Genomic DNA, 26,020 nt, shown 5'->3' on the forward strand with positions numbered 1-26,020 from the left:
CTATCTCCTGCCTATATTTCTTCCCTCCCACTTTGCTGTTCCTCCATTTTCAATTGTTTCGAGAACGCACCTGTAAGCTGGTTGCCCCTTTACCGACCGTCAAACTTAATTAATGGAGGCGCTTAACGGAAAGCCGTTGACTTATCGCAGATTAACATTGAGACCGCAGAACCAATATATTACTCATTAATCATTGTGGGCTTTATTAGAATAATAAGTGCTGTGTATGTGTTTAAAAATGGCTAGTTTGTTATATTTGAATGGACAGCAGGGTTCATAAAATGCTGCAAATCGTAATCTGTCTCTATGTTGTTGTTTTGCCCAAAAGTTTGATCACCCCTATTTTCAAACATACCCAGGTTTTGATCTTCTGTCATGTTTCACGACAAGAACAGTTCTTGAAATGACATCTCGCGAATAAAACGAGAGTTCATCGTTAACGCCAAATAAAAATGTGTTTCTTTGGTCATGCATTGGCTTTGTGTTGACACCATGGTGCGGTGCGGGTTGTCAAAGATGACGGCAGCCGCCAGGGTGTAAACAAAAAGCCACAGATGCTCCCTGTGCTTGAATGTCAGTGCTGACCTTTTCCCTTCGTGACACAGCGTGACCAGGGGAGAGAGGATGTGGGATGTGTCCCCAAATAGGAATAAACAAGCAGGGGGGACCGGCAAATCGAGAACTAAAAGACAATTGGTGCGCTAATTAAAAAAATCCATTGAAAAATGATTGTTTAACAAATAAAAAATGGAGTTTGCATTTGAAATTCAATCACTCGTCTATTGGGATCTGACAGCTGTTTCTGGCCACCATAAAAAATTTCAACCCTCTACATTGCACGGTTTGGACAAACGTAGCAAAAGAATCTTAACATACACACACACTCACATTTTATAAGGATTATAGATTAATGTATTATTGTTATTAGCACCTATTGCCACAAAATTTACAGAAAAAATAGGTAATAATTTTCTCCTTAACCTTTTATTTTTTCAGCAACCCACTCCATTTATAAACTATTAATTTATTACTGTTATTAGCACCTAATATCTTCAATAGCTCCCAAGCAATTTTACATATTGGCACCAGATTGACAGAAAAGATAGGTAATTACCTTATGTTTAATAAAAACCTTTTGGTTTTTCGATACTACATTCCATTTATTAATTATTAATTTTTTTACTGTTATTAGCCCCTATTTTGTTCAATAGCTCCCAAGCCCATGGTCATATTGTCACCAAATTTACAGAGAAGATAGGTAATTACCTTCTCCACACACACACACACACACAGTCACACACCTATAAATCACACTTTATAAGGATTATAGATAACACCCATTACCTTCCCAGATTCCTTGTAGAAGTCGCATCAGAGTCTGATCCTGCACCCTTAAATTTGTCTAATTTAATGATATGGCACAGCCTCCTTACTCAAAAGGAAAGCTAATCAATATTCCATTTGAAAAGATTTAACCAAAGCAAAACACTGAATACAAAAGTATCGGTGCGACAATGGCAAAAATGCTAGTTGTGTCTATACCTGATATCTCCTCCAGGCACTGTTTGGCTGTCTTGCTGTAGACCAGCTCCCCCTTGGTGGGGCTGAGGCATGGGTCGGCCGGGGCCATGGTGGTGCAATCATTCTCTGATAACGTCCTGCAGGCGCAAATATAAATCATACTGAACGGTTAGAAAAAGCAGATCTGAGAAAATCAAATAAGACGATGTGTCCGTGCACAAACGTGGTTTTGTGTACAATCAGAGTTCGACTTTGGTGACAAGGATGGTGTAGTACACACACAAAAACAGACAAAATGGACGCACACTAGGACAAAGTGAAGAAAATTACCACCTGCAAAGCTGCAGATAAAATACCTTACCTGAACAAATGAGCATTTTTTTTCATATGAAATCGTGCAGTGCAGAAATAGAACCAATCACCCAAAGTAAAATGCACCCTTCCTTAAAATGAATAGTAATTCCATTTGGAATGATATAGAAACGTTTATAAAAGAGCTGAAAGCATTTTGTTTGTATAAATGAGGTCGTTTACAACTCAGCCAGCAGTTAGAGAAGACATTTTGATTGTGTGTGGGTAGGACATTAATCAAATGTACACACAGGCTTAGAACTGCAAAGATTTTTAAAGTGGGAGAAAGGGAGAAAAGTCTAAAAAGGGACCAACAAAATTGGCCAATTTGGACAGCAAATGAAAGGAAATTGCAACACAGCAGTAGGCTTTTCCACTTAATGCTAAAACCGACTTTCGCTGTGTGTGGATGATGCTGAAAGTGAGAGTTGGAGAGCTGATATAACAACCGCACTAAGCCCACAGAAGTCAGCACAGGTAAGGGATTAGTTGAAATGCACCTTTACTCCATTTCTGCGGCTGATAGTGATAATTCCTGCAAGCCCCATTCCCACATAGCTGCCACAAAAGTTACAATCCTTGAGTTGGTATTCTTTCAAAATAGATAAAAATAAGGGAGCCAACAAACATGAATTAACTTCATGCAGTGAATTTAGTCTTTTGGTTGCCGGTCAAATGTACTTAGATATTAATCGGTACTTAGATATTAAACAGTACTTAGATATTAAACAGTACTTAGATATGAAACAGTACTTAGATATGAAACAGTACTTAGATATGAAACAGTACTTAGATAATAAACAGTACTTAGATATTAATCAGTACTTAGATATTAATCAGTACTTAGATATTAATCAGTACTTAGATATTAATCAGTACTTAGATATTAATCAGTACTTAGATATTAATCATTACTTAGATATTAATCAGTACTTGGATATAAATCAGTACTTGGATATTAAAAAGTACTTGGATATTAATAAGTACTTGGGTATCAAACAGTACTTGGATATCAAACAGTACTTGGATATTAAACAGTACTTGGAAACTAAACAGTACTTGGGTATTAAACAGTACTTGGATATTAAACAGTACTTGGGTATTAAACAGTACTTGGATATTAAACAGTACTTGGATATTAAACAGTACTTGGATATTAAACAGTACTTGGATATTAAACAGTACTTAGATATTAAACTCTCTCTCTCTCTCATGAATATAATTTTGTAAAATAATTCAGAATTAGTCTTACCTGTACATAAAGGGAGCCACAGTAGCAGTATTGGGACGGTTGTGTTGTTGCTGCTGTGGGAGTTGAACAACACCATTGCCTCCCGCTGTCAACACCCCACCAGATGCAGACAGTGCTGAGGTACTGGTAGAGGAGGTTATGCTGGTTTGTTTGGCCTCTGGAGCCCCGACCGAGCGTTGCGTGTAGAAACCGCCGGTCTGTCTACCTTTTGTGAGTTTAACCCGCTCTGTGTCCACTCCACGTAGGTTGGTGCAACTGTTTAAACCCGTCTGGCTTTGGGACTTTGCCGAAGCAGTAGATGGGACTTTAAGTCCTGGTTTGGGGATACCACTAGAACCCGAAGAGTCTTTCTTTGCTTGTTTTGCTCCTTTGGGTACAAGGCTGGCGATTTTAGACGTCTTTTTTGCCGAGTCTGTAAAAGAGTCTCGTTCCTCTTTGGATGGGATGCAGACTTGCTTGTTGACGGCCTTACTTTTGTCCTCCTTGTCTTTGGATGTGGACCTGCAAGTGGTTGAAGCACCCTTGGAAAATGACGAGGAAGATGAGGTATGAGAAGTTTTGGCACTCAGAGAAGATGTAGTAGTCTTAGAGGGCATCTGTTTAACTGTAGAACTGCTACTGATACTGCATACTGAGCCCGTGGGCGTTAGTCTATCCTCGATGTATTCAGACATATCGTCCTCTTCTTGTAGAGACATCTCAGCCATGGATGGCGATACCCGAGAGGCCGATCGAGGATTAATCATTCGGAATTTTTCGAGCATGGATCTATGAGGCGAGGCATTTGTTTTGGAACCGTCAACACCGTGTGGATGGAGACCTTCCTGGCTCTGTGGTGATGGTGAGTTGGTGGGACTGGCCAACATGGAAGAAGTGGCGCTGTGCTTGAGGTTCATAGATTTGCTCCGCCAGGACTTGTTGGTGGAGGCTGAGGGGATGGCAGAGGCCAGCTGCTGCCCACTTAGGCTGGTGGGAACAGTTCCACTACTTTCATTCATGCTGCCGGCTACTGGGATGCTCCTCATTGCATCTGGAAGAAGAAAAAATGTTGTTATAGCAAGTTACATAATGGTTACATTAGGACATACAGTGTCACTCATTCTGGATTTGCTAATAGATAGAGAGAGAGATAGATAGATAGAGTTTAATATCTAAGTACTGTTTAATATCTAAGTACTGTTTAATATCTAAATACTGTTTAATATCTAAGTATTGTTTAATCTCTAAATACTGTTTAATATCTAAGTACTGTTTAATCTCTAAATACTGTTTAATTTCTAAATACTATTTAATCTCTAAGTACTGTTTAATATCTAAGTACATTAATATCTAAGTACATTAATATCTAAGTACTGTTTAATCTCTAAATACTGTTTAATCTCTATATACTATTTTATCTCTAAATACTGTTTAATCTCTAAATACTGTTTAACATCTAAGTACTTTTAATATGTAAGTACTGTTTAATATCTAAGTACTGTTTAATTTCTAAATAAAGTTTAATCTCCAAGTATTGTTTATCATCTAAATACTGTTTAATCTCTAAATACTGTTTAATCTCTAAGTACATTTTAATACCTAAGTACTTTTAATATCTAAGAGAGAGTTTAATATCTAAGTACTGTTAAATGTCTAAGTACTGTTAAATATCTAAGTACTGTTAAATATCTAAGTACTGTTTCATATCTAAGTACAGTTTAACATCTACGTACTGTTTAACATCTAAGTACTGTTTAATATCTAAGTACTGTTTAATATCTAAATACTGTTGAAACCAGCTCTCAAAATTATATTCATGAGAGAGTTTAATATCTAAATATCTACTATTTTCAACAGTACTTTGACCGGTGACTAAAAGTCCGAGCACCATATCCGTGGGCCTTCTCAAATTACTCCATATGCACAACATAAAAGTTGTTGCAGTTGAATTGTGCGCGTGGGTTGAAGTGTCACAGTTGACAGTGTTAAGTTCGACACCCTTTAACCGGATGTCTGTCGGAATGTCAGTTCGGACAGTCAGCCGCTGCTTCTCGCATTATAACGTTCCTTTAGGCATAGCAGAAAAAAGTTTGGCATGGCTTGGATGGCACAGAGGCACGTTAACAGGCTTACATGTGACACGCTTCACTAAGGCTGTCAAACACGCTTGCTGGAGAGTTTAAGTTCTCACAAAAAGTACTTCCTCTCGCGGGTGAGTTTGCATAAATGCATCATTAAGGGACTATAAAAATCATATGCTGCGACGATATAGACTATTACTGAGTATATATAGTATAAATTATCAGTTTTAATGCATTGCACACCTAAAACTGTGTTCTTTAGGCTTACTATACTTGGTCATTTTTGCAAGAAAATGGCTTACTATACTTGGTCATTTTTGCAAGAAAATGGCTTACTATACATGGCCATTTTTGCAAGAAAAAGCTTTCCTATACATGATCATTTTTGCAAGTCTGTTGTTTGTCAGCATAAAAAAAGAAATATTTTTGGTTATTTTAAATCCTGCCATTGGGAATAAATTAGAAAATTAGCCTTTGGCTATAATATTGCAAATTTATGTATATTTCCATTAATATGTGTTGTCCTTTTCTTAAATAAATCAAACTTAAACAATTTGCAACTCGTTTTTTTGTGTTTAATTTCACAAAAAAACAACTTTGAGCTGGAAATGTTTTCCATGTGATTTTGGTCAATACTCAGGAAAACCAAATTTACATATGGAAGTATGTCTGTATTAGGACATGGCAACACTTGTAGAACCTTTGTCTTTAAAGTCCTTGTGCATGTTGTTCAAGTATTAGCTAAATGAACCCCATCTTTATAAAACCCCATCCTCCCTTTATGTCAACCCCCCCCCCCCCCCTCCCCTGGCCTCTTTCGCAGCGCCGCCACCTTTCATCGCTGTGCAGTGACTTAGTTGTTACCAAGGCAACAGACTTTTCACCCCCCTCCTTCGCCTCCTTCCCTTCTTTTTTTTGCAGGGCTGCCAAGAAATGAAATGTCATCGATGCAGAGTTAGGTCGTTGATTCCTCCTTGTCAACTCTTATTATAATTCAGTACTACTACTATTTGTAGTTCTTTTTATAGGACATGGCTATAGTCATATAGGCTTTCTCCCACAGTTAGAAGTGCATCCCTTGTGTAAGAATACTTGTAATGTAAAGCAGAGGAATCAGCAGCTTTATATTAATCCAGCCGCACCCTTTACACAAAACACATGGCCTTTGATGCGGAAAGTAAATGTTGCATGATAACGGCAAAGCTGCCTCGATTGTTGTGCTGCTCATAATCAAAGCATGACTTTCATTTAATGACTGGCCCGTATTTTTGGCCTGGCACTCCCCGTGTGGGACAGATGGCGGGACGGATTCTCATCCAAGCCCCCTCTACCCTATAAACCATGTAATTGGAGGTTGCACGTGTCGGACAAAATTCCTCTAAATTCATCAAAGCGAAAACTTGAGATCGGCAACCGATATAGATATATATCCATATATCGAGGTATCAATATCTATATCTATCGAGGCATATATATATAAATATATATATATATATGTATATATATATATATATATATATATATATATATATATATATATATATATATATATATATATATATATATATATATATATATATATATATATATATATATATATATATATATATATATATATATATATATATATATATATATAAATATATATATATATATATATATATATATATATATATATATGTATATATATATATATATATATATGTATATATATATATATATATATATATATATATATATATATATATATATATATATATATATATATATATATATATATATATATATATATATATATATATATATATATATATATAGACATATATATACATATATATATACATATATATATAATTTGCAAAAACACAATAATTCAATTAATGTATAAACATGATAATAACAGTTTGATTTAAATTGTCCTGTGCTTATTTTTTTCTACATTATATATCGATACTACAGCGTGAATCACATTCAATCTGGAAATACACCAAAAATAGGACATGGGTACACTTCGGAATGGGGTCAACGGGGGTTGGCAGCTCTGTATGGTGTTATTTTATGTATTCATCTGATTTCTGTTTTTAATTGAGTTAAGTAACAGAGTTAATTAAGTGAAAATAGCATTCAAAACAAAAATAACCGGGCATGATTCAGCAGAGTTGTAACTCAGCCATCTGAATCATTAGTGCCATCCAGTGGCTGCCTGCATTTTCATTTCCACACCGTGGATATGGAACAAAAACAGCACATCCTCACCTCTGTCATTTCCACTGGCGTACTGGAGCGGCTTATTCTTGTCGATGCTGTTGAAGCTCTGACTGCGGCGGTTCAAATTAGACGAGTTTGAACTCCTGGAGGCCCCGCTGCCAGCAGCGGGTACCCTGGAGGGTCCCGGTAACCTGGAGGGGAGAAGAAAAACAGGAGTAAGTAGTACCCTTTAGTGTAGGGGTAGGGGACCTATGGTTTCAACAGTACTTAGATATTAAACAGTACTTAGACAGTAAACAGTACTTAGATATTGAACAATACTTAGATATTAGACAGTACTTAGATATTAGACAGTACTTAGATATTAAACAGTACTTAGATATTAAACAGTACTTAGATATGAAACTTCTCTCTTAGATATTAAACTTCTCTCTTAGATATTAAACTTCTCTCTTAGATATTAAACTTCTCTCTTAGATATTAAACTTCTCACTTAAATATCAAACTTACCTCTTAGATATTAAACTTCTCTCTTAGATATTAAACTCTCTCTCTCTCTCATGAATATAATTTTGAGAGCTGGTTTCAACAGTAAACTCTGTCACCATTTGACGACCAAAAAGGACCAAAAGACTGACGACCAAAAGACCGGTGACCAAAAGACCAGCAACCAAACGTCCAGCCACGGTCAAACTCATACCTAGGGGCAATTTAGTGTGTCTACTCAGCCTCCCATGCATGTTTTTGGAATGTAGGGGGGAAACAGGAGTATCTGAAGAAAACCCACACAAGCCCAGGGAGCACATACAAACTGCAAAGGTAATATTTTAAATAAAATCTGTCTTACCTCGTGTTTTTCTTCTGTGGTGAACCTATTCCGGTGTGGCCCGGAGGACTTGCATATCGCGCTGTGAGACTGAGGAAGAAAAACAAAAACAACATCAGGGGAGTGTAAACTCAGTTAAAAGAGGAATGTATCCAAGTCTTAATGCAATAAAAACCGAAAACGAGGGTGCATATTGCACATTTTTAAAAAGAAATTCACATTCTGACCACAAGAGCATGACCAATTTTATTGAACACATTCCAGGAATGTTTACAATCAATTTTCCGGTGGTTTCTTTGAACAACAAAACCAAAAAAATACCCGCGGCTGCAGTCACACTTTACGACCAGGACGCTGAGTCATTCACGTCGATGGGAACCAACCAATGCTTTCCGGCCCTTTGACAGGAAGCAGTAAACTTAATTTAGAGAGTTTTATGAACAGGAACGCTGCTTTGCTTTCATCATCCTACGTGCAATGTGACAGCCAGGTGTCGAGGCTTTTTGTTTACTGTGTACTTAGTCAACTAGTCAAGGGCTTTTTTCATTCTTACTGCGTTACATTGGAATACTTTGATGCCTCCCCAAATATATATAAAACAGACCATTGGTGGGCCGTCAGGGCCTTCAAAGCTGCGTTAAAAACACTAAGAAAAATCAAGAAACAACATGTTAGAACTGTGTGATGGACGAAGGTCAAAAGGCACACGAATCAGGAAGAAATAACACAATTGGTGCAGGAAAAAGATGAAAAATTTGCCCAAAAAAGTGTGCTTTTGGTCAGATAGTTGTACTCAAAGAGCCCCTAGTCCAGATATGGGTAAACTACGGTCTGCGGGCCACATACGGCTTGTTAGGCTTTTTAATCTGGCCCGCCAAGGTTGTCCAAATTATTATTTTTTCCCCAAGATGGCGCCGTCACGCGGGAGCCAGTGGCAGTAGCTCTGTCCACTTGTATTTGTTTTTTTGTGTTTTACAGCCCTTCAATCTTTTTTTAAATGACATTTTAATATTTCTTAATATATTTTACTTGACTTTGTACTTTATACTTTTTACTTTAAGGATGAGTGATGAGTATGTTAATACTTTAGTCCTTTTTTTCAGTTTATAATTCATATGTACTGTTAACGGATGCACTTTTTTATATGTTATCGTATCTTGCTCTGACCCGGCCCATCCATCAAATTTTTAAAGTCACAAACAGGCAAACGACCCGAATCATACCGAGGAGAAGAATCTGGCTTGACCTGGTTGCTGGCGCTCCCACAAGGCAAGAGGCTCTTCCTGTCATGAGACACAGCAGTGGGCAAACGAGAAGATCGCGAAACCAAAGGTTCCTTTAGTCTCGCCCGGAACATTTCGGCTTCAAAGCCTTTTTCAAGTAGGGTAAAAGCTCTCTCTGGCTCCGGACAATCTAACTGGGTCTGAATGGGGAGCTCCCGTCTTTGAGCACCACGCATCTCAGACTCACCCCAGAGACAGCAGCCAAGACCAGCAGGTGCTGTCTATAGAAAGCAGCACCATAGCTCAAGTGTAAGTACAGCATACCGAACGCATGAGGGTAAGATGTGTATGTTTCTGTAAATGGGCCAGGCATTATTTGATCGCTGGAAATCCTGTCAAATCGCCCGGAGATCTTCAGCGCAGGCAAAATTTTCACGCGTGACTGGACGTTTGGTCGCCGGTCTTTTGGTGGCCGGTCCAATGGTGACAGAGAGTTTACTGTTGAAACCAGCTCTTAAAATTATATTCATGAGAGAGAGTTTTATATCTAAATATCTACTGTTTTTAACAGTATATAGGTATTAAACAGTATATAGGTATTAAACAGTATTTAGGTATTAAACAGTACTTAGGTATTAAACAGTACTTAGATATTAAACAGTACTTAGATATTAAACAGTACTTGGATAATAAACAGTACTTAGATATTTAACAGTACTTAGATATTAAACAGTACTTAGATATTAAAGAACACTAAGATATTAAACAGTACTTAGATATTAAAGAGTACTTAGATATTAAAGAGTACTTAGATATTAAACAGTACTTAGATATCAAACAGTACTTAGATATTAAACAGTACTTACATATTAAACAGTACTTAGATATTAAACAGTACTTAGATATTAAAGAGCACTAAGATATTAAAGAGTACGTAGATATTAAACAGTACTTAGATATTAAACAGTACTTAGATAATAAACAGTACTTAGATATTAAACAGTACTTAGATATTAAACAGTACTTAGATATTAAACAGTACTTAGATAATAAACAGTACTTAGATATTAAACCGTACTTATATATCAAACAGTAAAAGACCGGCAACCAAAAGAACGGCGACCTACTATAAGTCATTAAAGATATTTCATATTGTCCTATATGTAATAATGATGAATAAAAACTTATTTTTTTAAAAAGGTACAACAATGACAATTTGTGTAAATTTCAACGGGCAACTGTTGTGGAAAATCAATTTCCCAGCAATCCACCAGCATCTGCTCTGAATACAAAAGGTATAATTTAAACCCCCACTTAAATTTTAAGCTGTCCTTCAAGCAAAGATCATCAAATCTAAACTCATTTAACGTTTTACACCTGTTGTCAGGGTCGGGAATGCCCAACAGCTGCGCCCCGACCAACCTACGCCATGACACGCATTTATGACCAAAAACACTGATCCGTCAAAAGCTCTCACGTTTCTAATGGCGTTCGCTTTCATTCCTTTTCCAGCTACGGAATGGTAATATGATCAAATGTGTGAGAATATCATTGGATGCCACTAAAGGGGTACCATTTAAATACAAAGTCATGACTGGCTTTACTTTGGTTGCTTTACAATTACACTGATGTTTTTACACTTGTTAATACTACACCAATATATTGGAAACTGGAAAGAAGATGAGATTAATTTGTAGTTGGAAGCGTACCTTGACTGCATCTCTTGTGATTTGTTGGCAGTTGTTGCCGTAGTGCTTGCAGTCTGCTGGCTGAGCTCCACCAGCGACTGGTAATACTGTTGCTGTTGCTGTTGCTGCTGCTTGTAGCGGGATAGGATGAAGAAGAGGCCCAGGATGCTTTTTAAGTTGCCATTCCGGATCTCTGTCCAAAAACATTAAAAAAAAAAAAACATGATTCGCTGATATCAGAGGGTTTGTCTTTTTTAAACATGAGAGAAAGTGACTTCTGTGAGGGGATAGGCCAGGGGTGGGCAAACTTTTCGGCCCAGGGGGCAAATTTACTTTAAAGATTTGACAGATGGGCCGGGTCAGCACAAGATATGATACAGATAAAAAAGTGCATCCGTTAACAGTACATATGAAACGTAAACAGGAAAAAAGGACTAAAGTATTAATATACTCATCACTCATTGTTAAAGTAAAAAGTATAAAGTACAAAGTCAAGTGAAAGGAATGTATTAAGAAATATTAAAATGTCATTTAAAAAAAGATAGAAGGACTGTAAAACACAAAAACAGCACTTCATCTCTCACCGCCAAAGAACATATTTACCGCAATATTCGAGGGATTAACCACAAGATCATTTTGCTTTAATAGTTGCTTTCATAAAATGGCAAAAACAAGGTCACCAAAACAAAGAAAAACCAACCCTACACTGACATGTATTGAGTTTGGATTGAAGCCATCATGAAGTAGGTAAATGTAGAATTTATGGCGCCTGTGCGGTATTTATCTCCAACTTGTATTACTCGACTGTACTTGAATCAATTCTTCACTCCCGCTTTTCTTTGGTAAGCCAAGGCCCAACAACCACTGAATGGAAGCATGTCAAACCACTTAAAAGGCCCTTAGAAGTAAAATGCATTTTTTTATTGAACACGAGCCAAACTGAAACACTTCTTCCTCGCGATAGCTAAACAGCCCCCAACTAACTCTTAATGAAAACATTGTGTGCTTCTGATGATTCGTTGTCGGTGTCTCGGCAGCAAATTCAATCAAAACCCAAAACTTGATGTGAAACTGTTGAACTTTGATTTGTTATCGAATTTTTAGTGCAAATAGCGGTCACCTTTTGACCTACTTTGACCTAGGTCAGTGGTGGGCAAACTTTTTGGCCCGGGGGGGGGCCACATTGACTTTAAAAATTTGACAGATGGGCCGGGTCAGCACAAGATACGATACAAATAAAAAAGTGCATCCGTTAACAGTACATATGAAACATAAACAGAAAAAAACACTAAAGTATTAACATACTCATCACTCATCATTAAAGTAAAAAGTATAAAGTACAAAGTCAAGTAAAAACTTAGGTTATATCTTAAGAACTAACAAGTGTGGCAAATAATAGACGCTATTGCTATTAAGTAACGCAATAGTCGGTTGATTTATGGAATGTGAAATTCCAGGCCAACTGTGAGTCATGGAGCTGTTTTTAGTACGTGAATCCAAAAATGGTTCAGTGTGTCAAATTCTAGGCGAGGTCAATGAAAGAGTTAGCATGAATACAAAAGTTACTGGAGAAATCAGTGCAAAAATATGAAAAATACTAAAGCTATTAATCCAGATCTTACCTTCTGCTGACAGCCCTTTAACATTCACTCCTCTTGTGTCCAAAAAACTGAGACAGGCGTCCACATTGTCAATCTGAAGACAAAACAAACCAACACAAGGCGATGAGGCATGACAATAATCAACATACAACAAGTCTCAATGTCTCACAGAGTGGAAGGGGGGTTTTAATAGATTCAATTTAGTACTATTAGCCATAAAGTACATCATTGTGTGCTGACAAGGCCCATGCCCACATGAGCCCCAGGCCTGACTGCCTGAAATACTAACCCCAGTGTCTGCAGCATGAAATGGGTCACCCACAAACTGGTTCATTTTAGATCAAGTTCAAAGTTCACACGTGCATCTATTCCAGATATGGACAAACTGCGGCCTGTGTGCTACATTCGTCCCGTTAGGCTTTTTAATCCGGCCCGCCGACGTTGTCCAAATATTTTTTCCTCCAAGATGGCGCCGTCTTGTGGAAGCCAGTGGCAGTAGCTCTGTCTACTCTTATTTGTTTTTATGTCTATTTTTTTTAAATTACATTTTAATATTTCTTAATACATTCCTTTTTACTTGACTGTGTACTTTATACTTTTTACTTTAATGATGAGTGATGAGTATGTTAATACTTTAGTCCTTTTTTTCTATGTATGTTTCATATGTACTGTTAACGGAGGCACTTTTTTATCTGTATCATATCTTGTGCTGACCCGGCCCATCTGTCAAATTTTTAAAGTCAATGTGACGCCCCAGGCCGAAAAGTTTGCCCACCCCTGGTCTAACTTGTAATTATGTATAACTATGTCTTTCCTGTATCTGCATTCTCACCCTTTTGCGGGATGAATAAAGTTATCCAATCCAATTGAATGAATTCCTCTTGACACTTGAAATCCAATTAAACGGCTCATCATTCTCAATCAAATGACACATTAGCAACTTTTCTCATCCACACTATTATTAATAAGTACTGTCGATCTAGATCTTATTTCAAATACACAACGTTTCCCTAATACTAAAACCACATTTCACTGCTTTTCCTGCACCGAAAAGTTTTCTCCCATTAAAAACTGCTGCTTCTAAAAGTTTAAATCACCCAATGCTTTAAATCATGCGGTAATGTTATGTGAGTAGTTAACAAGTGTCCTTCCTGATAGTGTAAAGAAACATAAACTTTTAAAGGACAGATGATTAATTATTAAAAAGGATTTGTGATGTCTTTATTATATATACTGGCTTGTATAAAACTGGCTTTGTTACCATCTGCCTCACAGACATTGCTTTGCATCCACATGTGTAAAGCAGTCAAAAGTCTCTTTAACTTTTGTAAAATCTAAGGATTGATGTGGTTTTTAACATTTTTGTGCCATGCAATAGTGTATGTTATTGTGCCACTTGTTTTTTTTTTTTTAAGTACACACAGGATGAGACCTGTTGTGAGTTTTTACAAGCTTCGTCCACTCAAATGTTTGCATTAGTCATGACTATTATTATGTTTTGGATCCGGACTGGAGTTTTTTATTGCGACAAAATAAAGTAGCGACGAATGAATCAAGTGAAACTGAACAGAGCCAGAATCCACTCTTTTGAGGCGTAGAAGAAGAGTCTTGTGTGGCCACTGAGTGATACGTCAACAAACCCTCAACTACATTTTTTGGAAGTAGTGTGAAAAGCACACACCTCCACTTTGACTGACAGAATACACACGGTACATTTGCAGATGACAAGCGTCTTTTTGTACAAGCTGCGAGTAATGGAGACTGTTTAATATCTAAGTACTGTTTAATATCAAGTACTGTTTAATATCTAAGTTTTATATCTAAGTACTGTTTAATATCTAAGTTTTATATCTAAGTACTGTTTAATATCTAAGTACTGTTTAATATCTAACTACTGTATAATATCTAAGTACTGTTTAATATCTAAGTACTGTTTAATATCTAAGTACTGTTTAATATCTAAATACTGTATAATATATAAGTACTGTATAATATCTAAGTACTGTTTAATATCTAAGTACTGTTTAATATCTAAGTACTGTTTAATATCCAAGTACTGTATAATATCTAAGTACTGTTTAATATCTAAGCACTGTTTAATATCTACTAATAGTACTGTTTGCTCTTCAGCATAAACCATCTACTTTAAAGAAACCATTTTAAGTGTGTGCTAAAATTCATCTCCATAAAAGTAACTTTAACATTTCCCCTATTTTTAGTCTCAACTTCTCTCTTCCTTCCTGGTTTTCTAGTGTCGTTTAAGACTGAGCTGACTTCCACAACAGCTGGACTAGACTGGTGTGAGTTAGAACAGCTGAAAAACGGTGTAAAAACGTGCAAAACCAATTGCACGGATGCACTACAGGTTGGCGCTGATCCCAGACGTTCTGAGATTTGAACTTAAATCCACCAATTTGTCCTGTCTGGACAATCTACATAATAGCAATGTGGGAATGTATCTCTACCTATCGAGAGAATGGTTATAGTAGGGCAAAGAAGCTATATTTTGTTACGCTGTAACTCAACGCTCATTAAAAAGACTAGCGGCTTGACTTTGGGTGGCGCAGTTGAACCGGTATCACATAAACACTTCGTTGAGTGCAGTTAAAGCAAGCGTAACGAGTAAAAATAAGTAGGTATGAGCCTGGAGCCTCATTAAGCTGTCGGTTTGCACAAAAGTCTAAATAAACAGCCTTGAACTTCGAAATTGGAAAATGGCAACAGATGGCATGACAGAGTAAAACATCATGGAATCTATTATTGTATAGCACAGGGGTCGGGAACCTTTTTTTTTGATGAAAAGAGCCATAAAAAATTCATATTTTAATAAACATTATTACTTGAGAGCCATACTCAGAATTTAAAAGTAAAAATATATGAAAATGTGTGATATTTTTGGTCATTTCACCACTTTCAAAGTAAAAAAAGTCTAAATTCTTTTCAAAAACATGATTTCACTGTTGCTAATCAATGAGTATCAATGAGAATGCATGCATGAGTATAATGAAGAAAAATTATGATTTAAAAAGGCGGAGAGCCATATACACCCATCAAAAGAGCCATATATGGCTTCAGAGCATAGGTTCCCTACCCCTGGTATAGCATATCTCATCATTTCTGAGAGTGAGAAGACTTACCATTTGCGTCTGACTCTGCGGGCTTCCATTGATGTCTTCCACCTTTTCATTGGCTGCAGGAGAGAAGACATGGAGATGTTTACACTATCCAGGCGGGTGTGAAGGAGCGAAGAAGAGGCGGGTGGTTGTGCGCGAGGTGTTTGGGAAGTAAAGCTGCCTAATTCGTCAGCTGCTGGCTGGGAATTACTGAAATGCCAGAGCGTGGTCCCAATTGTCTATTTCCGGGCAAGTTGGGAGGGTTAAGTTTCAGTACGACTGAGAGTAAGAGAGAAAGAGAGAGAGAATGCGTGCGCCAGTCGGAGAATTCAAGGAATTATGAGTGACAGATTTAGGAGGATGCACGGCAACAGTGAGACGCAATGGAGAAGAAAGTCAGTGTGGGAGGTGCATGGTTATTGAAGTTGGGCAAATACGGTCAATTTTTGTATGCGGAAGTCTCAGGAACCTTTTCAGATATAATACCAGGTGAGCGTGACCGGACGTTTGGTCGCCGGTCTTTTGGTCGCCAGTCAAATGTACTTAGATATTAAACAGTACTTAGATATTAAACAGTACTTAGATATTAGACAGTACTTAGATATTAAATAGTACTTAGATATTAAACAGAACTTAGATAATAAACAGTACATAGATAATAAACAGTACTTAGATATGAAACAGTACTTAGATATTAAACAGTACTTAGATATTAAACAGTATTTAGATATTAAACAGTACTGAGAAATTAAACAGTACATAGATAATAAACAGTACTTAGAAATGAAACAGTACTTAGATATTAAACAGTATTTAGATATTAAACAGTACTTAGAAATTAAACAGTACTGAGATATTTAACAGTACTTAGATATTAAACAGTAGTTGTATATTAAACTATCTCTCTTAGATATTAAGCAGTACTTATATATTAAATTCTCTCTCATGAATATAATTTTGAGAGCTGGTTTCAACAATACACTCTCTGTCACCATTTGACCGGCTACCAAAAGACCGGCGACCAAAAGTCCGAGCACCGATTCTTTCAAATCTTGTCATGAAACCAATTTAAGTGCGGGTTGACAAACCTCAAAATGTCCAAATGTTACCCATCGTTTTGCATGGCTCAATTAATACACTTTCCAGTATCTCTGGATTTGGTGAGCCCTCAGGTTTGAGTAAAAAATGTTGCTTCATAGCAATACATAAGTTCGTTTAAAATAAGAGAATTATAGGGTTTGTGCATTGACTCTGTGTGTACCTATGATCTGAATGATCTGTGCCAGCAGTACTCCATCAGCTACATCCTGACTAAGATCCTTGATGAGGCGAGGACAGCCCGACTTGGCCAGGTAGTGATTGGCCCAGTCTGTGTAAATCTGTAAACACATAACATTACATAATTTAATACTTGTTGGCTATTAAAGTTTTACAGTACAGAAAATGGAGAAAAGTACACAAGTGATCACACAACTCACAAACATCAAGTTTTGCATTACACGTTACATTTTTAAAGCATTTAATTATGTGTGTACAGTATGAGCTACAAGTGCCAATCAGGCACAACCCTCTGTGGGCCACTTATGGCCTGTGGGCCGCATCTTTTACACCAATAATCGAAACACTTTTAAAGAAATCAGTCGAGCTAACGTGACGTATTGTCACGTCAAAGCGAATTCCCCAATGTGACATTATACTACAAAAAGCAGAGAATAGCCTAAAACAACACCGCCAAGACATTGAGTCACTACTTTGTCATCTGCCAGGCCACTTTGTCACTTCAGCAGAAGTGCTAAGTACAAAATGACATAATTGCATGTGCCTGCTAGATGTTTTTGGACGTGGAATGAGCGTTGGAAATATTCAGTGTCGATGCGCTCTGGGAACTGTGAGCCAGAAAGAAGTTGAGCCACAGGATGCGGTGGTAAAGACAAAAGAAAACACATATTTTAGGATGTTTGGCAGGCAATTTCAGAAGCCCTGACCTATATTAATGATTTTTTTTCCGTTTTATTCGCATTGGATTATACTCGTCACTCTGTATTTCTTTTTGTCCAGTCATATTTCAGTCTCAGTGTTATGGTAAAGAAAAGTTTTGTCGCTGGTCTTTTGGTCGCCTGTCAAATGTACTTAGATATTAAACAGTACTGAGATATTAAACAGTACTTAGATATTAAACAATACTTAGATATTAAACAGTACTCAGATATTAAACAGTACTTAGATATTAAACAGTACTTAGATATTAAACAGTATTCAGTATTAAACAGTACTTAGATATTAAACAGTACTTAGATAATAAACTCTCTATCTTAGATATTAAACAGAACTTAGATATTAAACAGTACTTAGATATTAAACAGTACTTAGATATTAAACAGTACTTAGATATTAAACAGTACTTAGATATTAAACAGTACTTAGATAATAAACAGTACTTAGATATTAAACTCTCTATCTTAAAAATTAAACAGTACTTAGATATTAAACTCTCTATCTTAGATATTAAACAGTACTTAGATATTAAATTCTCTATCTTAGATATTAAACAGTACTTAGATATTAAACTCTCTATCTTAGATATTAAACTCTCTATCTCAGATATTAAACTCTTTCTCTTAGATAGTCAACTCTCTCTAATGAATTTAATTTTGAGAGTTGGTTTCAACGGTAAACTCTCTGTCACCATTTCACCGGCGACCAAAACGGACTAAAAGACCGGTGACCAGATGACCGGCGACCAGAAGACCGGCGACCAAAAGACCGGCGACCAAAAGACCGGCGACCAAAAGACCGGTGACCAAAAGACCGGCGACCAAAAGACCGGCGAGCAAACGTCCAAGCACCTCTGCGTCTCTCCTGTTTGAAGGGTCTATTACTGTGCCTAATTACACCAGTGTACTTTCTACACTTGGCCGTTAAATGTGAGCAATATATCATTTTAGATTACGGGAAAGCAGAGGCTGACAGCATTATTAATGACCTGTTCTTAATGGATGGAGAGTGACAGCAGGCCACTATAGGAGTAGAAGACCGAGAGAAACAAGTCAGAAAGCAATGTGCCCTTTATCACCACTCATCTTTGTAGCCCAGAAGTATCTAGTCAAGTAGAGTGACCTGCAGGGAATACCCAGTGGCCATGACACATGTTCAACATATTCAAAGTTATAACCCAGCAGTTTGATGAGAACATTACAGAAGAAGAAGAAGAGAGCCCTGTGATTAACTCAGATGTAGTATTTGCCATGTGGTAAAAAGACCTGCTTTGCTTTGTTGAGCGGCACATTTACACACTGCAGGTCAGGAACCATTGGACACGCATGTAGAGCGTGATTAATTTAACGGCACACCAGAAGCAAATTGCTAAGTACTAGCTTGCGAAAGGTGAGCCTATCCTGTCAGTCTTTATTATCGGGTTGCCAATTGCAATGTTATCATCACCCGGCATTTGTTTCTGATTCCTTTAGTGCAACATCCCTTTTGTTTTTGGAATTTTCCATTATAGCCACCATCTGTCTGGCAACCCAATAGAAATAGTGGTGGCATCATTTGTCAAGATAAAATATATGACTGTACATGGGGAAAAAATTCTAGTTTTTTTTGTCTCTCTCAGGGCAACCCCATAATTATTTCCAAAGCCCAAAGTGCTCCAAATGGATTTAAGATGACTTTCTTTAAAAAAAATAGACAGAATAAACCAGTCTGAGTCATTTTCACCAGTAGAAACTATGGCATACCCAGCGTGATCATTTCAGCATGCAAGATCCAGAAAACTTATGTACCGTATTTTCAAGACTATAAGGCGCACTTAAAAGTCTAAAATTTTCTCCAAAATAGACAGTGCGCCTTATAATACAGTGTGCCTTATATTTGGAAAAAATGTCATTCATTGAGGGTGCGCCTTATCATGCGGTGCGCCTTATAGTCGAGAAAATACGGTATATTGTATTTTTTTTGTAGTGCACATCAGTAATTTCACTGAATTCTCTTAATGTTTCAAGAAAAAGAAACCCTAAAACTTTTCTAAGTTAATTTATTTTCAATGCACCGTTAAGACCAGAACTTTGGACATTTTGACCTCCCAATGGAATGACCCTCTAAAAGTATAAGCCATGTGGGTGGAATTAAAAATCCTGGCTTGTAGTTTTATGAGGTCCCAATTCGACACCTATGGGGCCAAGTGTTTATACACTAAATAATAACATTACTACACAACTGGAACAAATGCTAACTGTATATTCCCCAAATATGGTGCTGAAACCATAGAACCAGAGACACAAAGCAGAGATGTTTCTTGTAAACTTGGCGATGTGTGCAGTGTTTGCTTGACTGAGCAGAGGTCCAAGCAGCTGAGTGAAATAAACAATAAGTCGTGAACAAAGAGTCAATGTAGAAGATTAATGCAAGAAGGCTTTTGGTTGCCTATGTTTGTATGAAATAGAAAAAAAAACTAACAGATGTGAGATAAATTTACTTCACTTGCATTGACGAAACAGGGCCTAAATCTTTTGGTCGCCGGTCTTTTGGCCGCCAGTCTTTTGGTCGCCGGTCTTTTGGCGTTTCAACTTTCCCATACTCTCAATACTCCCAGTCCATTTCCTTCTTTCCTACTCCTCCTTTTCGCATTTTCTTAGTCTGGCCTATTGTGTAATCCTAACACTATATCGTTGTCTCTGCCAAAAAGATTCTTACCCCCTTGACGCTGTAACTCAAAGCCTTCCCACCAAAGACGACTAGACCTTGTCAAGCACATGGAAATGAAGATCAGCCAATTTAAAGAACCTTTCATACAAAAAATGATTAAATGCACACATATGTATAATATCCTTACAGAATAAACCCAACAGCCAGCTTCAATTCAGGACTAGTGAGGGAAAGATGTGGCAAATATTTCTATAAATCTACCAGCATATGCCCTAGTTATGAAAATATGGTCAAATCAATGGGATAGAACTGCTTTACAGTTAGACAAAATAGGGAAAAATATGGTAGGAAAGGGAGTTGTACTTAAACAAATGTATATTTTGCGTCAAATCGTGTTGAGGTTACATTGTTAACTCAACAGTTTATATGTGGAAGCCATTGAGAAAAGTATATTGTACAATGATATAAACTTGCAAGGAACTCTCAAATTTCTCCACAGAAGAATCTTGCTACAATTTTAGGACTCCACCCTCAGTTCACTTCCTTTGTTTCTGTTCTCATGCATTTAACGGTTTGACTACAATTGTAACCTGCCGAGAAATATGTCAGAACCTCATTTACGATTCTTCCACTCCCAGGAGACTCTTATTTTTCCGTCCCGGCCCCCCTTGATTTCCTTCCCCCCCAAGCTTACTTTGAGTGTTTGCTGCCACCAGGCAAAAAAAAAATGAAGGCAGCCAGATGCTGAGGGTGATTACAGCTTTAAACCTGAATGAGGTGCCTGCATCTGCTTCCAATCCGGCGGCAAGTTAACTCCTACTGATGCCAAACGACTAAATGATTAAAGAAACAGGTTTCATGCTACTACTTTCGCTAGGATCTGTTCTTTTGAGAGTGTACCCCTTTAGGAATTGAGCCTGCTGCTTTTGTTGAGGACAGAAGAACAAAGTTATGAAAGATAGAGCACTTTTTTGGGAAAAATCGTCCCTTGGTTTTTCAACAATGTACAAGACTAGACCATCCAGGTTAAACGCCTGAACAGGTTACTAGCGACAGAAAAGGATTTGATAGATGGATTAAAAGAGGATGTTTCCACTATAGTTAGTTTTGAAATCCAACTTTAAATCTAGTCAGAATCGTAGCCACATCAGAATTTAATATCTAAGAGAGAGAGTATAATATATAAGTACTGTTTAATATCTAAGTGCTGTTTAATATCCAAGTACTGTTCAATATCTAAGTACTGTTTAAAATTTAAGTACCGTTTAATATCTAAGTACTGTTTAATATCTAAGTACTGTTTAATATCTAAGTACTGTTTAATATCCAAGTACTGTTCAATATCTAAGTACTATTTAAAATCTAAGTACTGTTTAATATCTAAATACTGTTTAATATCTAAGTACTGTTTAATATCTAAGTACTGTTTAATATCCAAGTACTGTTTAATATCCAAGTACTGTTTAATATCCAAGTACTGTTTAATATCCAAGTACTGTTTAATATCTAAGTGCTGTTTAATATCCAAGTACTGTTCAATATCTAAGTGCTGTTTAATATCTAAGTACTGTTTAATATCTAAGTACTGTTTAATATCTAAGTACTGTTTAATATCTAAGTACTGTTTAATATCTAAATACTGTTTAATATCTAAGTACATATTTAGTACTTTCATGAGAGGAACTAGTTGCCTCTAAATGAATGTTTACACAAACCAGGAAATCCCATTGGAGGTGTGAAAGGAATGCAGTAATTGTATCGAAGGCTAGTGACCTACGGCTGTTGCGGTGTGTAAAGCAGTGAGTCAATACCACAGCCTGATTCAAAACATCAGCGACCGCTCTTCATGCATACCTACAAACCACACACACACACTGGCCTGCGTAAGCATGTTGGCATGCTTCACAGCTTTATACAATGCACTGATAGATTAGAAACAGGATAAACCAGGGGAGGGAAATGACAGGCAAGAGGTGAGTGCTTTACTCAACAGAAACTAGTTGACATCTAGACTGACAGAAGTGGGTGAGGTGTGTGTTTAACCCCATTTGTGTTGCTTGTGTGGGGACTGGATCACAAAAGGAAACAAATTGACTGAAGGAGATACAAAAAAAAGTGTAGGAATGTGAAAAATATGTGATGAATAGGGTTAAGTTGCAGGTAAAGGTCAAAAGGGAAGTATCGGGGAGTGAAAGAAAATTAGGCTAAGTTTTCAAGTAAGTGGGTGAGTGTATCTAGTGCAGGGGTGGGGAAACTTTTCAACCCATGGGCCACATTGAGTTTAAAAATTTGACAGATGGGCGGGGTCAGTACAAGATGTGATGCAAATAAAAAAGTGCATCCGTTAACAGTACATATGAAACTTAAATGGGAAAAAAGGACTAAAGTATTAACATACTCATCAGTCATCTTTAAAGTAAAAGGTATAAAGTACAAAGTAAAGTATAAAGGAATGTATTAGGAAATGTTAAATTGTCATTTAAAAAAGATAGAAGGGCTGTAAAACACGAAAAACAAATAAGAGTGGACAGAGCTACTGCTTCCGCGTGACAGCGCCATCTTGATAGAAAATAATAAATATTTGGACAACGTTGGCGGGCCTGATTAAAAAGCCTAACGGGCCGTATGTGGCCCGCGGGCCATAGTTTACCCATATCTGACTTAGTCAAATGTATAATATTGCCTGCAGTGTAACCACCATTTTTACCACAAATGAAACTAACTATACTCTGCACCCTTAGGACCACACAAGATACCCAACAGGAAGTTTTCAAGTAAGTGGATGAGTACATCTAGTACTTGCACTTCCTAACATTTATTACTCATGCTTATGATTCAACTTCCAGGATACCATCCACTATAAAAGTCAATGTCAAAATAAAATAAGAGACTTGTGACTCATATCCGAGGGTTCTCTCATCAGTAAAGATTCTACACAATTGCTTACAAAAGGAAAAATAGTCTAGCTTCATTAAATACAGGTATTAAGTCTGACAGTTATGAACCCATAAGATCATCCTCCTATAGAAGTCTGGCACTGACACTGCAATAAACAGCAGTAAACTCATATACACTCTTCGTTTAGACTTGTCATTGCAAAGCGCCACAGGCCAAAGACTAATTGGAGCTGTCAGATAGAATACAACAGGAGAAGCCTATGTCTATTGTTGTTTTTCTCTTCTTCACAGAGCAGTTTTTGACAAGCAAAAGTCATACTACGCTTCAACAAAAGATCCTTTCTACAGGCTACATGTATGAAAAGGTATCAAACCAATCCGAAAAATGCAAACAACTCTATTCACGTTGAAATATTTGTTTACTGATCTATTGGGGCTGTAGAATAATAAACCAGGAAGTGTAGAGACATGTTCTGTAATGCCAGCGTTTAAGTAAAAAAACTACCACCTGAAATGACCTGTCAGAAAACAAATATTCCATAACTCACTACTTAAACGTGCCAAAAGTTGATCTCATTTGACAGATTAATTGCATTGCTATTATACGGGCTGATAAACATCCTGCTGTCAGTTCAGGTGTACTTCCGCCTGTAGCAAACACTGTAGGGTGACATTCCTAAAACTTGTGAAATGAACAAGAACTATTTGCAGAGATGGTTCAATTTAATCTCATCTTTGACATTCAGATTCTTGCCTTGCAAAAATACTTCAGTTTTTATTTTTTAAAAGGGAGTTATGTTGTTTCTTAATAATAAAAGCCTCAGTTTCTTGTCATGGCCTAATTTAGAGACTCTCAGACATGATCACATCCAAGCTGTGAGGATTTAGAAGCACACTGACCCACGCTTTGATGTCATTAGCCCTCGTTTCCTCTTAGTCAGGAGGATTTCCTCTCTGTTGCTTAGTTTACTACCGGATGACCTACAAGTATGACAAGAAAAGAACAGTCGTACCAGCATATCGAAAAATCGAAATATTTAGATTTGTGCTCTGAAAACTTGTGACGAGTAGCATCACATAGGTATTCTAGCAGATAGCATAACATACACTAGTGGGTAGCATAACATAGGTACGCCAGCGGATAGCATGACATAGGTATGCCAGCAGGTAGCATAAAATACACTAGCAGATAGCATAACATACACTAGTGGGTAGCATAAAATAGGCACACTAGCAGATAGCATAACATGCGATAGTGGGTAGCATAAAATAGTCATGTTAGCGGATAGCATAAAATACAATAGCGGATAGCATAACATATGCAAGTAGGTAGCATAAAATAGACATCCTAGCGGATAGCATAACATAGGTACACTAGTGGATAGCATAACATAGGTACTCTAGTGGATAGCATAACATAGGTACTCTAGTGGATAGCATAAAATACGCTAGCGGATAGCATAACATACGTTAGTGGGTAGCATAACATAAGCACGCTAGTAGATAGCATAACATAGGTACTCTAGCGAATAGCATAATCGGACGAGGCATCCAATGTATTGAAGAAAAAACTGAAAAAATACCTGCAAATGAGACGGCGCCCTATTATGCAGTGCGTTTTATAGGTATGAAAATATGATAATTTGCAAATGAGTTTTGGTGATTGCATTCAGCAGAATTTTTGCAGAAAATAGCTCAATCCCTTGAATGTGTTCCTAATAATCTCTACAAAATGCATCACCTATTTCTTTCAAATGACAAACATCGCCCTTCCTCAGCCAGGCAAACAGCATTCAGGTCTTTGTTTTTGCCACAATATCAACCAACCTTGCAAATCCTGCTTTCCTCAGTTGCCACCTTGGACTTTGCATCAAATGTCCTAACAGCCTGCGATTCAGACTTGACTGACAGCTGGCAAGACATCGAAGGAAGCCCCTCTCTGGCTTTGAATTCCTGCTGCCGGGACATGTAGCTGCTGTGGGAGACGGCTGCAGCCCGGATAGCGCTTGGGATGGGAAGTGCAGTATGCACAGGCTTCACAGTGGAAGGTTGCCTGAGCTTGGAGGCGACTCCAACTATCGGCATGGTATATATTGGCCTTTGACCTTTGCAAACCAACGATTTAAGAATACCACCACTGTGGATGGTCTGGATTGGTGAGAATAGAAAAAAAACTGGAAAAAGTTAAGAAAATAGGAACAGAGAAGAAGTCAACTGTGCTCACTCTGTAGCCCAGAGCGAGCAGGACATTGAAAAAGAAACTCCTTTTTCATCCAATACTTTCGCTCCTCCTTTTCCTCCCACATGGAAGTCTCTCCCCTCCCCTTTTCTCCTCCCTCTCTCTCTCAAACTGTCAGCAATACAAAACAAAGACGGCCAGAGAAGTTCAAGAAGGAACAAACTTTTCTCAGAAGGAGAATCAACACTTGGCAAAATAGTGATTTAAAATTCTCAACCTTGACTTTTTCTCAGGGATTTCTGGTTTCTGGGGGAAATATTGGTATCGGTTTTGAGTAAACTCTTCATTAAAAAAGGATTTACCATATTTACTTGCATATAAGCTGCATTTGTCGGACAAAAATTAATGATGGAATTGAGGGTAAGGGTAAAAAGACTACCGTATTTTCGCGACTATA

At 37.3% G+C, this 26,020-nt stretch overlaps 1 protein-coding gene across 1 annotated transcript in view; it reads right to left on the minus strand.

Annotated features, from left to right (window-relative positions):
• Nucleotides 1-25,610, minus strand: part of nav3 (neuron navigator 3) — a 46,774-nt gene extending 21,164 nt beyond the window's left edge. Inside the window, exons 1-9 of the mRNA XM_077709570.1 lie at nucleotides 25,212-25,610; nucleotides 17,105-17,222; nucleotides 15,868-15,920; nucleotides 12,752-12,824; nucleotides 11,151-11,322; nucleotides 8,240-8,308; nucleotides 7,441-7,583; nucleotides 3,125-4,154; nucleotides 1,543-1,658 (exon numbers count right to left, since the gene is read on the minus strand). Coding sequence (XP_077565696.1) covers nucleotides 1,543-1,658; nucleotides 3,125-4,154; nucleotides 7,441-7,583; nucleotides 8,240-8,308; nucleotides 11,151-11,322; nucleotides 12,752-12,824; nucleotides 15,868-15,920; nucleotides 17,105-17,222; nucleotides 25,212-25,469 — 2,032 coding nt within the window. The 5' untranslated portion in view covers nucleotides 25,470-25,610. The remainder of the gene's footprint in view (nucleotides 1-1,542; nucleotides 1,659-3,124; nucleotides 4,155-7,440; nucleotides 7,584-8,239; nucleotides 8,309-11,150; nucleotides 11,323-12,751; nucleotides 12,825-15,867; nucleotides 15,921-17,104; nucleotides 17,223-25,211) is intronic.
• Between the last annotated feature and the right edge of the window lie 410 nt (nucleotides 25,611-26,020).

This window comes from Stigmatopora nigra, chromosome 23, assembly GCF_051989575.1.
Source record: "Stigmatopora nigra isolate UIUO_SnigA chromosome 23, RoL_Snig_1.1, whole genome shotgun sequence".
In the NCBI taxonomy this organism is placed as follows: Eukaryota; Metazoa; Chordata; class Actinopteri; order Syngnathiformes; family Syngnathidae; genus Stigmatopora; species Stigmatopora nigra.